This window comes from Salvelinus fontinalis, chromosome 31 (assembly GCF_029448725.1).
Source record: "Salvelinus fontinalis isolate EN_2023a chromosome 31, ASM2944872v1, whole genome shotgun sequence".
Taxonomy (NCBI): Eukaryota; Metazoa; Chordata; class Actinopteri; order Salmoniformes; family Salmonidae; genus Salvelinus; species Salvelinus fontinalis.
In genome coordinates, this window is record NC_074695.1 from 1,499,026 (window position 1) to 1,513,445 (window position 14,420).

The 14,420-nt window shown below is 51.8% G+C and overlaps 1 protein-coding gene across 1 annotated transcript in view; it reads right to left on the minus strand.

Annotated features, from left to right (window-relative positions):
* Positions 1-1,443: 1,443 nt before the first annotated feature.
* The window catches only part of arhgef3l (Rho guanine nucleotide exchange factor (GEF) 3, like), a 53,653-nt gene continuing 40,676 nt past the window's right edge, over positions 1,444-14,420 (minus strand). Inside the window, exons 8-14 of the mRNA XM_055891087.1 lie at positions 13,674-13,770; positions 13,487-13,563; positions 12,994-13,047; positions 12,643-12,846; positions 12,249-12,419; positions 6,512-6,704; positions 1,444-2,481 (exon numbers count right to left, since the gene is read on the minus strand). Coding sequence (XP_055747062.1) covers positions 2,228-2,481; positions 6,512-6,704; positions 12,249-12,419; positions 12,643-12,846; positions 12,994-13,047; positions 13,487-13,563; positions 13,674-13,770 — 1,050 coding nt within the window. The 3' untranslated portion in view covers positions 1,444-2,227. The remainder of the gene's footprint in view (positions 2,482-6,511; positions 6,705-12,248; positions 12,420-12,642; positions 12,847-12,993; positions 13,048-13,486; positions 13,564-13,673; positions 13,771-14,420) is intronic.

A 14,420-nucleotide genomic window follows, 5' to 3' on the forward strand; every position in this document is an offset into this window, starting at 1 on the left:
GCGGCCCGAGGCCCCGTCTCAGCGGCCCGAGGCCCCGTCTCAGCGGCCCGAGGCCCCGTCTCAGCGGCCCGAGGCCCCGTCTCAGCGGCCCGAGGCCCCGTCTCAGCGGCCCGAGGCCCCGTCTCAGCGGCCCGAGGCCCCGTCTCAGCGGCCCGAGGCCCCGTCTCAGCGGCCCGAGGCCCCGTCTCAGCGGCCCGAGGCCCCGTCTCAGCGGCCCGAGGCTCCGTCTCAGCGGCCCGAGGCTCCGTCTCAGCGGCCCGAGGCTCCGTCTCAGCGGCCCGAGGCTCCGTCTCAGCGGCCCGAGGCTCCGTCTCAGCGGCCCAAGGCTCTGCTTCACAATGCTAGCTGTGTCACTAAAGATCCTGGGTTTCAGTCCAGGCTCTGTCGCAGCCGGCCGCGACTGGGAGACCCATGGGGACGGCGCACAATTGGCTCAGCGTCGTCCGCTGACACAGGTCGCCAGGTGACCCGTACGGTGACACGGGTCGCCCGCTGACACGGGTCGCCAGGTGTACGGTGTTTCCTCCGACATATTGGTGAGGCTGGCTTCCGGGTTAAGCGGGCATTGTGTCAAGAAGCAGTGCGGCTTGGCTGGGTTGTGGCCCACCTTCGCCTCTCCCGAGTCCCGTACGGGAGTAGCAGCGATGAGACAATTGGATACCACGAAAATGGGGGTAAAAAAAAAATAGAACTGGATGAGCCACAATGGACTTCCTGATTGGATTAAACGCTGCAGAACTAATAGTAGAATTCAGGCACAACATTACTATTGACATCATAGAATAATGTTGAGGAGCTGGGAGTAAGAACGGGAGAGAGATAGGGGGTGAGAGTGAGAACGGGAGAGAGATAGGGGGAGAGAGAGTGAGAACGGGAGAGAGATAGGGGGAGAGAGAGTGAAAACGGGAGAGAAATAGGGGGAGAGAGAGTGAGAACGGGAGAGAGAGTGAGAACGGGAGAGAGATAGGGGGAGAGAGAGTGAGAACGGGAGAGAGATAGGGGGAGAGAGTGAGAACGGGAGAGAGATAGGGGGAGAGAGTGAGAACGGGAGAGAGATAGGGGGAGAGAGAGTGAGAACAGGAGAGAGATAGAGGGAGAGAGTGAGAACGGGAGAGAGATAGGGGGAGATAGAGAGAGAACAGGAGAGAGATAGGGGGAGAGAGAGTGAGAAAGGCAGAGAGATTGAGAGAGAACGGGAGAGAGATAGGGGGAGATAGAGTGAGAGATGGGGGAGATTGAGAGTGAGAACGGGAGAGGGGGAGATTAAGAGAGAACGGGAGAGAGTGAGAATGGGAGAGAGAGAGAGTAAGAACGGGAGAGAGATAGGGGGAGAGATAATCATCCCTAATATTTTCCCTCTGGATCTTACCATGGAAACGTAGCTGTAATTTTGTCCCTAACCTCACTGTAAGACCTGATGGGAACACTTGGGATTCTCACAGCTGAGGGAGAGTTGTTTTATTAACCTTTATTGAACCAGGCAAGTCAGTTTTAAGAACAAATTCTTATTTACAATAACGGCCTAGGAACGGTGGGTTAACTGCCTTGTTCAGGGGCAGAACAGATTTTTAACCTTGTCAGCTCAGGGGATTCCATCTAGTAACCTTTCGGTTACTAGTCCAACGCTCTAACCACCAGGCTTCATTGATCTTTAAGTTAATTAGCAACAAGTCATTTTTTTTTAAAAACACAATAAAAAATAAAAGACCCACTTCACTCATAACATTTACTTGCATCAATATTGCCTTGAATCTGTACAGGTTATCAATGTGATCAATAATCACATCGCAGAGAGTTTAAACATCTATGTGGCACGAATGCCGTTCTCTAGGCACATATTATAATTCCGTGAACGCAGTATCATATCCTATTCTAGAAGATGTCTGACGATCGAGTCGTTTTTAAACTTGATAGACCCCAGACCTCCGCAGCATGTCCACCTCGTCCCAGATCTCCGTCGTCATTGTTCTGCATGACGATTCCATAAGGAGTTGAGACAAGAGAGCACAAACAGCCTGGCATCCAGGCTAGAAGGCACATTACATTACGAGCCAATATAACAACCCCCCCTCTCTCTCTCCCCTTATAAAACTGTACTGACCAGCGTACACATCCTTCATGTTTAATATCACCACCACCTCGAAATGCATCATGGGACTATTGATAAGCAATTGGTTGATCAGTCTTTGATTTGTCTAGTCTGTCTGTCACGGATCACTCTGCTCGGTCATTGACTGCTCTGGTCTGCCATCTCGGTGTCTGAGCTCAGACTCAGCTCTGCGATGTGGTACAGGGCGAAGTCTGGGGAGAGGCGGGACGACAGCGGTGATTGGCTGACCTGGGCGTCCCTGTCTCGTGATTGGACCATGGCCTGGCGCAGGCAGGAGATCCACTGCTGCTTGTTGAATGAGTCGTTGGCCTGGAGACTGTGAGACTGGGCCTTAGAGCGCCCCCTACTGGACACCCGGAGACAGTTACGTACTGACAGACACACACAGGAGGGGAGAGAGAACAGAGACAGAGAGAAGTCATCATCATGGCCCAAACCTGTTTTATGTAACACTCAGTAACGGCCCACTCAGTAACGGGCCACTCAGTAACGGGCCACTCAGTAACGGGCCACTCAGTAACGGGCCACTCAGTAACGGGCCACTCAGTAACGGGCCACTCAGTAACGGGCCACTCAGTAACGGGCCACTCAGTAACGGGCCACTCAGTAACGGGCCACTCAGTAACGGGCCACTCAGTAACGGGCCACTCAGTAACGGGCCACTCAGTAACGGGCCACTCAGTAACGGGCCACTCAGTAACGGGCCACTCAGTAACGGGCCACTCAGTAACGGGCCACTCAGTAACGGGCCACTCAGTAACGGGCCACTCAGTAACGGGCCACTCAGTAACGGGCCACTCAGTAACGGGCCACTCAGTAACGGGCCACTCAGTAACGGGCCACTCAGTAACGGGCCACTCAGTAACGGGCCACTCAGTAACGGGCCACTCAGTAACGGGCCACTCAGTAACGGGCCACTCAGTAACGGGCCACTCAGTAACGGGCCACTCAGTAACGGGCCACTCAGTAACGGGCCACTCAGTAACGGGCCACTCAGTAACGGGCCACTCAGTAACGGGCCACTCAGTAACGGGCCACTCAGTAACGGGCCACTCAGTAACGGGCCACTCAGTAACGGGCCACTCAGTAACGGCCACTCAGTAACGGCCACTCAGTAACGGCCACTCAGTAACGGCCACTCAGTAACGGCCACTCAGTAACGGCCACTCAGTAACGGCCACTCAGTAACGGCCAGTAACACTCAGTAACGGCCAGTAACACTCAGTAACGGGCCAGTAACACTCAGTAACGGCCAGTAACACTCAGTAACGGCCAGTAACACTCAGTAACGGGCCAGTAACACTCAGTAACGGGCCAGTAACACTCAGTAACGGGCCAGTAACACTCAGTAACACTCAGTAACAGCCAGTAACACTCAGTAACGGGCCAGTAACACTCAGTAACAGCCAGTAACACTCAGTAACGGGCCAGTAACACTCAGTAACGGCCACTCAGTAACGGCCACTCAGTAACGGTCAGTAACACTCAGTAACGGGCCAGTAACACTCAGTAACGGGCCAGTAACACTCAGTAACGGGCCAGTAACACTCAGTAACGGGCCAGTAACACTCAGTAACACTCAGTAACAGCCAGTAACACTCAGTAACAGCCAGTAACACTCAGTAACAGCCTGTAACACTCAGTAACAGCCAGTAACACTCAGTAACGGGCCAGTAACACTCAGTAACGGGCCACTCAGTAACGGCCAGTCAGTAACGGCCAGTCAGTAACGGCCAGTCAGTAACGGCCAGTCAGTAACGGCCAGTCAGTAACGGCCAGTCAGTAACGGCCAGTAACACTCAGTAACGGCCAGTAACACTCAGTAACGGCCAGTAACACTCAGTAACACTCAGTAACGGCCAGTCACACTCAGTAACGGCCAGTAACACTCAGTAACGGCCAGTAACACTCAGTAACGGCCAGTAACACTCAGTAACGGCCAGTAACACTCAGTAACGGCCCAGTAACACTCAGTTACGGGCCAGTAACACTCAGTTACGGGCCAGTAACACTCAGTTACGGGCCAGTCACACTCAGTAACGGCCAGTCAGTAACGGCCAGTCAGTAACGGCCAGTCAGTAACGGCCAGTCAGTAACGGCCAGTCAGTAACGGCCAGTCAGTAACGGCCAGTCAGTAACGGCCAGTCAGTAACGGCCAGTCAGTAACGGCCAGTAACACTCAGTAACGGCCAGTAACACTCAGTAACACTCAGTAACGGCCAGTAACACTCAGTAACGGCCAGTAACACTCAGTAACACTCAGTAACGGCCGGTCAGTAACGGCCGGTCAGTAACGGCCGGTCGGTAACGGCCGGTCGGTAACGGCCGGTCGGTAACGGCCGGTCGGTAACGGCCGGTCGGTAACGGCCGGTAACACTCGGTAACAGCCGGTAACACTCGGTAACGGCCGGTAACACTCGGTAACGGCCGGTAACACTCGGTAACGGCCGGTAACACTCGGTAACGGCCGTAACACTCGGTAACGGCCGTAACACTCGGTAACACTCGGTAACACCCGGTAACGGCCGGTAACACTCGGTAACACTCGGTAACGGCCGGTAACACTCGGTAACGGCCGGTAACACTCGGTAACACTCGGTAACACTCGGTAACGGCCGGTAACACTCGGTAACGGCCGGTAACACTCGGTAACGGCCGTAACACTCGGTAACACTCGGTAACACTCGGTAACGGCCGGTAACACTCGGTAACACTCGGTAACGGCCGGTAACACTCGGTAACACTCGGTAACGGCCGGTAACACTCGGTAACACTCGGTAACACTCGGTAACGGCCGGTAACACTCGGTAACACTCGGTAACACTCGGTAACGGCCGGTAACACTCAGTAACGGCCGGTAACACTCAGTAACACTCAGTAACGGCCGGTAACACTCAGTAACGGCCGGTAACACTCAGTAACGGCCGGTAACACTCAGTAACGGCCGGTCAGTAACGGCCGGTCAGTAACGGCCGGTCAGTAACGGCCGGTCGGTAACGGCCGGTCGGTAACGGCCGGTCGGTAACGGCCGGTCGGTAACGGCCGGTCGGTAACGGCCGGTCGGTAACGGCCGGTCGGTAACGGCCGGTAACACTCGGTAACGGCCGGTAACACTCGGTAACGGCCGGTAACACTCGGTAACGGCCGGTAACACTCGGTAACGGCCGTAACACTCGGTAACGGCCGTAACACTCGGTAACGGCCGTAACACTCGGTAACACTCGGTAACACTCGGTAACGGCCGGTAACACTCGGTAACACTCGGTAACGGCCGGTAACACTCGGTAACGGCCGGTAACACTCGGTAACACTCGGTAACACTCGGTAACGGCCGGTAACACTCGGTAACGGCCGGTAACACTCGGTAACGGCCGTAACACTCGGTAACACTCGGTAACACTCGGTAACGGCCGGTAACACTCGGTAACACTCGGTAACGGCCGGTAACACTCGGTAACACTCGGTAACACTCGGTAACACTCGGTAACGGCCGGTAACACTCGGTAACACTCGGTAACACTCGGTAACGGCCGGTAACACTCAGTAACACTCAGTAACGGCCGGTAACACTCAGTAACGGCCGGTAACACTCAGTAACGGCCGGTAACACTCAGTAACGGCCGGTAACACTCAGTAACGGCCGGTAACACTCAGTAACGGCCCAGTAACACTCAGTAACGGCCCAGTAACACTCAGTAACGGCCCAGTAACACTCAGTAACGGGCCAGTAACACTCAGTAACGGGCCAGTAACACTCAGTAACGGGCCAGTAACACTCAGTAACGGGCCAGTAACACTCAGTAACGGGCCAGTAACACTCAGTAACGGGCCAGTAACACTCAGTAACGGGCCAGTAACACTCAGTAACGGGCCAGTAACACTCAGTAACGGGCCAGTAACACTCAGTAACGGGCCAGTAACACTCAGTAACGGGCCAGTAACACTCAGTAACGGGCCAGTAACACTCAGTAACGGGCCAGTAACACTCAGTAACGGGCCAGTAACACTCAGTAACGGGCCAGTAACACTCAGTAACGGGCCAGTAACACTCAGTAACACTCAGTAACACTCAGTAACACTCAGTAACACTCAGTAACACTCAGTAACACTCAGTAACGGGCCAGTAACACTCAGTAACGGGCCAGTAACACTCAGTAACACTCAGTAACACTCAGTAACGGGCCAGTAACGGGCCAGTAACGGGCCAGTAACGGGCCAGTAACGGGCCAGTAACGGGCCAGTAACGGGCCAGTAACGGGCCAGTAACGGGCCAGTAACGGGCCAGTAACACTCAGTAACACTCAGTAACACTCAGTAACACTCAGTAACAGTCAGTAACAGTCAGTAACAGTCAGTAACAGTCAGTTTAAAACAGACGCTGTAAAAACACTCCCTCCATACCTTTGTCGTTGCCGCTGGTGAAGGCCCCCCTGAAGGCCCCTCCCCCGCCGCCCTCCCCGTCAGGTAGGTCTTCTAGGTGGAGCGTGGCGGTGGGGAGGGGCTGGCGGTACACCTGAAAGACCACGCCCCCCTCTTTGTCCTCCACCGAGCGGGTCAGAACCAGACACAGCTCAAACAGGAACACATGGAGCTTCTACGGGACGACGGACACACAGTGCATTCAGAAAGTATTCTGACTTTTTCCACATTTTTTTATGTTACAGCCTTATTCTAAAATTGATTAAATTGTTTTTTACACCTCATCAATCTACACACAACACCCCATAATGACATCACAACACCCCATAATGACATCACAACACCCCATAATGACATCACAACACCCCATAATGACATCACAACACCCCATAATGACATCACAACACCCCATAATGACATCACAACACCCCATAATGACATCACAACACCCCATAATGACAAAGCAAAAACAGGTTTTTAGAAATTGTAGTTTTCGCTTTGTCATTATGGGGTATTGTGTGTAGATTGATGAGGAAAACAATTAATTGAATCAACTTTAAATTAAAACTAATGTAACAATGTGGAAAAAGTCAAGGGGTCTGAATACTTTCTGAACGCACTGTATATAATAGTAACCTCAGAAACAATTGGGGCGGCAGGTAGCCTAGTGGTTAGAGGAGGCGGGTAGTCTAGTGGTTAGAGGAGGCGGGTAGCCTAGTGGTTAGAGGAGGCGGGTAGCCTAGTGGTTAGAGGAGGCGGGTAGCCTCGTGGTTAGAGGAGGCGGGTAGCCTCGTGGTTAGAGGAGGCGGGTAGCCTCGTGGTTAGAGGAGGCGGGTAGCCTCGTGGTTAGAGGAGGCGGGTAGCCTAGTGGTTAGAGGAGGCGGGTAGCCTAGTGGTTAGAGGAGGCAGGTAGCCTAGTGGTTAGAGGAGGCAGGTAGCCTAGTGGTTAGAGGAGGCAGGTAGCCTAGTGGTTAGAGGAGGCAGGTAGTCTAGTGGTTAGAGGAGGCAGGTAGCCTCGTGGTTAGAGGAGGCAGGTAGCCTCGTGGTTAGAGGAGGCAGGTAGCCTAGTGGTTAGAGGAGGCAGGTAGCCTAGTGGTTAGAGGAGGCAGGTAGCCTAGTGGTTAGAGGAGGCAGGTAGCCTAGTGGTTAGAGGAGGCAGGTAGCCTAGTGGTTAGAGGAGGCAGGTAGCCTAGTGGTTAGAGGCAGGTAGCCTAGTGGTTAGAGGAGGCAGGTAGCCTAGTGGTTAGAGGAGAGGCAGGTAGACTAGTGGTTAGAGGAGGCAGGTAGCCTAGTGGTTAGAGGAGAGGCAGGTAGACTAGTGGTTAGAGGAGAGGCAGGTAGACTAGTGGTTAGAGGAGGCAGGTAGCCTAGTGGTTAGAGGAGGCAGGTAGCCTCGTGGTTAGAGGAGGCAGGTAGCCTCGTGGTTAGAGGAGGCAGGTAGCCTCGTGGTTAGAGGAGGCAGGTAGCCTAGTGGTTAGAGGAGGCAGGTAGCCTAGTGGTTAGAGGAGGCAGGTAGCCTAGTGGTTAGAGGAGAGGCAGGTAGACTAGTGGTTAGAGGAGGCAGGTAGCCTAGTGGTTAGAGGAGAGGCAGGTAGACTAGTGGTTAGAGGAGAGGCAGGTAGACTAGTGGTTAGAGGAGGCAGGTAGCCTAGTGGTTAGAGGAGGCAGGTAGCCTAGTGGTTAGAGGAGAGGCAGGTAGCCTAGTGGTTAGAGGAGGCAGGTAGCCTAGTGGTTAGAGGAGAGGCAGGTAGACTAGTGGTTAGAGGAGGCAGGTAGCCTAGTGGTTAGAGGAGAGGCAGGTAGACTAGTGGTTAGAGGAGGCAGGTAGCCTAGTGGTTAGAGGAGAGGCGGGTAGACTAGTGGTTAGAGGAGAGGCGGGTAGACTAGTGGTTAGAGGAGGCGGGTAGCCTAGTGGTTAGAGGAGGCGGGTAGCCTCGTGGTTAGAGGAGGCGGGTAGCCTCGTGGTTAGAGGAGGCGGGTAGCCTCGTGGTTAGAGGAGGCGGGTAGCCTCGTGGTTAGAGGAGGCGGGTAGCCTCGTGGTTAGAGGAGGCAGGTAGCCTCGTGGTTAGAGGAGGCAGGTAGCCTAGTGGTTAGAGGAGGCAGGTAGCCTAGTGGTTAGAGGAGGCAGGTAGCCTAGTGGTTAGAGGAGGCAGGTAGCCTCGTGGTTAGAGGAGGCAGGTAGTCTAGTGGTTAGAGGAGGGAGGCAGGTAGCCTCGTGGTTAGAGGAGGGAGGCAGGTAGCCTCGTGGTTAGAGGAGGCAGGTAGCCTAGTGGTTAGAGGAGGCAGGTAGCCTAGTGGTTAGAGGAGGCAGGTAGCCTCGTGGTTAGAGGAGGCAGGTAGCCTAGTGGTTAGAGGAGGCAGGTAGCCTAGTGGTTAGAGGAGGCAGGTAGCCTAGTGGTTAGAGGAGGCAGGTAGCCTAGTGGTTAGAGGCAGGTAGCCTAGTGGTTAGAGGCAGGTAGCCTAGTGGTTAGAGGAGGCAGGTAGCCTAGTGGTTAGAGGAGGCAGGTAGCCTAGTGGTTAGAGGAGAGGCAGGTAGACTAGTGGTTAGAGGAGGCAGGTAGCCTCGTGGTTAGAGGAGGCAGGTAGCCTCGTGGTTAGAGGAGGCAGGTAGCCTCGTGGTTAGAGGAGGCAGGTAGCCTAGTGGTTAGAGGAGGCAGGTAGCCTAGTGGTTAGAGGAGGCAGGTAGCCTAGTGGTTAGAGGAGGCAGGTAGCCTAGTGGTTAGAGGAGGCAGGTAGCCTAGTGGTTAGAGGAGAGGCAGGTAGACTAGTGGTTAGAGGAGGCAGGTAGCCTAGTGGTTAGAGGAGAGGCAGGTAGACTAGTGGTTAGAGGAGAGGCAGGTAGACTAGTGGTTAGAGGAGGCAGGTAGCCTAGTGGTTAGAGGAGGCAGGTAGCCTAGTGGTTAGAGGAGAGGCAGGTAGCCTAGTGGTTAGAGGAGGCAGGTAGCCTAGTGGTTAGAGGAGAGGCAGGTAGACTAGTGGTTAGAGGAGGCAGGTAGCCTAGTGGTTAGAGGAGGCGGGTAGCCTAGTGGTTAGAGGAGAGGCAGGTAGCCTAGTGGTTAGATGAGGCAGGTAGCCTAGTGGTTAGAGGAGGCAGGTAGCCTAGTGGTTAGAGGAGGCAGGTAGCCTAGTGGTTAGAGGAGGCAGGTAGCCTAGTGGTTAGAGGAGGCAGGGTAGCCTAGTGGTTTAGAGCGTTGGGCCAGTAACCTAAAGGTTGCAAGATGGAATCCCCGAGCTGACAAGGTAAAAATCTGTCGTTCTGCCCCTGAACAAGGCAGTTAACCCTCCGTTCCCCGGTAGGCCGTCATTGAAAATAAGAATTTGTTCTTAACTGACTAGCCTAGTTAAATAAAAGGTTAAATAAAACCCTGGCTCCAACCTTTGATTTATTTTTGTAACTGAGTTGTTTTAAATCAGGGGAACCCGTTGAGACCGGGGTCGTTAAATCAGGGGAACCCGTTGAGACCGGGGTCGTTAAATCAGGGGAACCCGTTGAGACCGGGGTTTAAAATCAGGGGAACCCGTTGAGACCAGGGTTTAAAATCAGGGGAACCCGTTGAGACCGGGGTCGTTAAATCAGGGGAACCCTGATTAAAGAAATTTAACAGACTCCTTTATTGCCCTTGCAGCACCAGGGAATCAAGACGCAGGGAGTTATATATATTAAACAGTTGAAGTCGGAAGTTTACATACACTTAAGTTGGAGTCATTAAAACTTGTTTTTCAACCACTCCACAAATGTCTTGCTAATTAACAAACTATAGTTTTTGCAAGTCGGTTAGGACATCTACTTTGTGCATGACACAAGTAATTTTTCCAACAATTGTTTAGACAGATTATTTCATTTATAATTCACTGTATCACAATTCCAGTGGGTCAGAAGTTTACATACACTAAGTTGACTGTGCCTTTAAACAGCTTGGAAAATTCCAGAAAATTATGTCATGGCTTTAGAAGCTTCTGATAGGCTAATTGACATCATTTGAGTCAATTGGAGGTGTACCAGTGGATGTATTTCAAGGTCTACCTTCAAACTCAGTGCCTTTTTGCTTGACATCATGGGAAAATAAAAATAAATCAGCCAAGAACTCAGAAAAACAATTGTAGACCTCCACAAGTCTGGTTCATCCTTGGGAGCAATTTCCAAACGCCTGAAGGTACCAAGTTCATCTGTACAAACAATAGTATGCAAGTATAAACACCATGGGACCACGCAGCCGTCATACCGCTCAGGAAGGAGACGCGTTCTGTCTCCTAGAGATGAACGTACTTTGGTGCGAAAAGTGCAAATCAATCCCAGAACAACAGAAAAGGACCTTGTGAAGATGCTGGAAGAAACGGGTACAAAAGTATCTATATCCACAGTAAAACAAGTCCTATATCGACATAACCTGAAAGGCAGCTCAGCAAGGAAGAAGCCACTGCTCCAAAACCGCCATAAAAAAGCCAGCCTACGGTTTGTAACTGCACATGGGGACAAAGATTGTACTTTTTGGAGAAATGTCCTCTGGTCTGATGAAACAAAAATAGAACTGTTTGGCCATAATGACCATCGTTATATTTGGAGGAAAAAGGGTGGGGCTTGCAAGCCGAAGAACACCATCCCAACCGTGAAGCACGGGGGTGGCAGCATCATGTTGTGGGGGTGCTTTGCTGCAGGAGGGACTGGTGCACTTCACAAAATAGATGGCATCATGAGGGAGAAAAATTATGTGGATATATTGAAGCAACATCTCAAGACATCAGTCAGGAAGTTAAAGCTTGGTCGCAAATGGGTCTTTCAAATGGACAATGACCCCAAGCATACTTCCAAAGTTGTGGCAAAATGGCTGAAGGACAACAAAGTCAAGGTATTGGAGTGGCCATCACAAAGCCTTGACCTCAATCCTATAGAACATTTGTGGGCAGACCTGAAAAAGCCAACTTATTGTGGGAAGCTTGTGGAAGGCTACCCAAAACGTTTGATCCAAGTTAACCAATTTAAAGGCAATGCTACCAAGTACTAATTGAGTGTATGTAAACTTCTGACCCACTGGGAATGTGATGAAAGAAATAAAAGCTGAAATAAATCATTCTCTCTACTATTATTCTGACATTTCACGTTCTTAAAATAAAGTGGTGAACCTAACTGACCTAAGACAGGGAATATTTACTAGGATTAAATGTCAGGAATGGTGAGAAACTGAGTTTAAATGTATATTTAAGGTGTATGTAAACTTCCGGCTTCAACTGTATATATATATATATATATATATATTTTACCCCGTTTTCTCCCCAATTGGTAGTTACAGTCTTGTCTCATCGCTGCAACTCCCGTACGGACTCGGGAGAGGCGAAGGTCGAGAGCCATGCGTCCTCCGAAACACAACCAACTGCTTCTTGACACAACGCTCGCTTAACCCGGGAAGCCAGCCGCACCAATGTGTCGGAGGAAACGCCGTACACCTGGCGACCGTGTCAGCGTGCACTGCGCCCGGCACGCCACAGGAGTCGCCAGTCCGTGATGGGACATCCCCGCCTGCCAAACCCTCCCCTAACCCGGACGACGCCGCCCCATTGGTCTCCCGTTCGCGGCCGGCTGCGACAGAGCCTGGACTCAAACCCAGAATCCCTAGTGGCACAGCTAGCACTGCCTTAGACCACTGCGCCACTCGGGAGGCTATTCCAAACGTTAAAACTGAAGGCGGATTTAATTGGGTGGAGACCTGAGGAAAGACAGTACCTGTCCTTTGTTGTTCTTCAGTTCTCCGTGGCAGTAGAGGAATCGTGACAGCTGGATCTCAGGGAGCCGTTGGCCCTCCTCCAGGTAAGCCAAGCCCCTCCTATAGAACTGACACTCCGCCTCCCCGGTCTTTCTGTCCACCTCTGATACGATTGACTGGACCAACTCCAACTGGCGGGGGGGGGGGACATTTAAAAAATATATATATAACATTTATTTAACTAGGCAAGTCAGTTAAGAACAAATTATTATTTACAATTACGGCCATATCTGATACGATGGACTGGACAAACTGTGGGGGGGGGGGTGTATCAACTAATCAATCAGGTGACCGATCAATCAGCCCAAAAAAATAAATGAATGAAACAACCAATCAATGTGTGTGTATCCTCACAGCGTCAGGCAGTGTGTCTTCATCGGGGTGATCTGGGGGCGTGCTCTTCAGAATCTCCCGTAGCAACAGCGGGTATTTGACCAATCGGCTGCGAGGGAGGTCCAGGAAGTTCCAGAGGTCCAACTTCCTGCTAAAAGACGACTCCTGGCACAGACGAAGGAATTGCTCCACTCGTTTCTGCTGCTTCTTCATGTCCAACAGGGCCTTAATCAATACAATCAATAAACCTTCAATCAGTGCATCAATTAACCAATCCATCAATTGATTAAGCAAAATACAAATCAATCAATCAGCCAGTCAGTCAATAAATCAGTGTGTCAATCAATCAGTCAACAAACAGGAAACACTCACCTTAGCCTCCACCTGGTTACAACAATATGTCACATACGCCTCTAGACAGGGGAACTAGAAAAGAAAGAGAGAGGGGGAGAGAGAGAGAGAGAGGGAGGGTGGGAGAGAGAGAGAAATAGGGGGAGACAGAGAAATAGAGGGAGAGAGAGAGGAGAGAGGGGAGAGAGAGAGAGAGAGGGAGAGAGAGAGAGAGAGGGAGGGAGAGTGAGAGGGAGAGATAGAGAAATAGAGGGAGAGAGAGGGGAGAGAGGGGAGAGAGAGAGAGAGAGGGAGGGTGGGAGAGAGAGAGGGAGAGATAGAGAAATAGGGGGAGAGAGAGGGGAGAGAGAGGGAGGGTGGGAGAGAGAGAGGGAGAGATAGATAAATAGGGGGAGAGACAGAGAAATAGAGGAAGAGAGGGGGGAGAGAGAGAGATAAAGACATGGTTCACAAAGTGCATTCCCTTCTCCCTCTTCTCTTTCAGTCCTCAGTTTCCATGGTGACGGTTTCTCACCCAGTTGAAGAGTGTTACTCCAATTGCCCCGACAGTCTTTTCTGATCCTCTCAGGCGTTCCAGCCGAGCCAAGAGATCTACAACAAGACCAGAGCAAACAAACACACAGAACCATCAAGATAAATACACTGCATCTGAATACAGACAGGAAATGAGACCTTAATTAAAGAGGAGGATTGTGGGTTACCTTCATGGAGGGGTATGAGAGAGTCCAGAGTACCAAAGATCTGTCCCAGCTCACTCTCGGTCATGATGTCCAACTTCAGCATGGGCTCATAGTACACCTGGAACACCACAGAGTTAGTTCCTGGTACACCTGGAAGACCACAGAGTTAGTTCCTAGTACACCTGGAACACCACAGAGTTAGTTCCTGGTACACCTGGAAGACCACAGAGTTAGTTCCTAGTACACCTGGAACACCACAGAGTTAGTTCCTGGTACACCTGGAACACCACAGAGTTAGTTCCTGGTACACCTGGAAGACCACAGAGTTAGTTCCTAGTACACCTGGAACACCACAGAGTTAGTTCCTGGTACACCTGGAACACCACAGAGTTAGTTCCTGGTACACCTGGAACACCACAGAGTTAGTTCCTAGTACACCTGGAACACCACAGAGTTAGTTCCTGGTACACCTGGAACACCACAGAGTTAGTTCCAGGTACACCTGGAACACCACAGAGTTAGTTCCAGGTACACCTGGAACACCACAGAGTTAGTTCCAGGTACACCTGGAACACCACAGAGTTAGTTCCAGGTACACCTGGAACACCACAGAGTTAGTTCCAGGTACACCTGGACCACCACAGAGTTAGTTCCAGGTACACCTGGACCACCACAGAGTTAGTTCCAGGTACACCTGGACCACCACAGAGTTAGTTCCAGGTACACCTGGACCACCACAGAGTTAGTTCCTGGTACACCTGGACCACC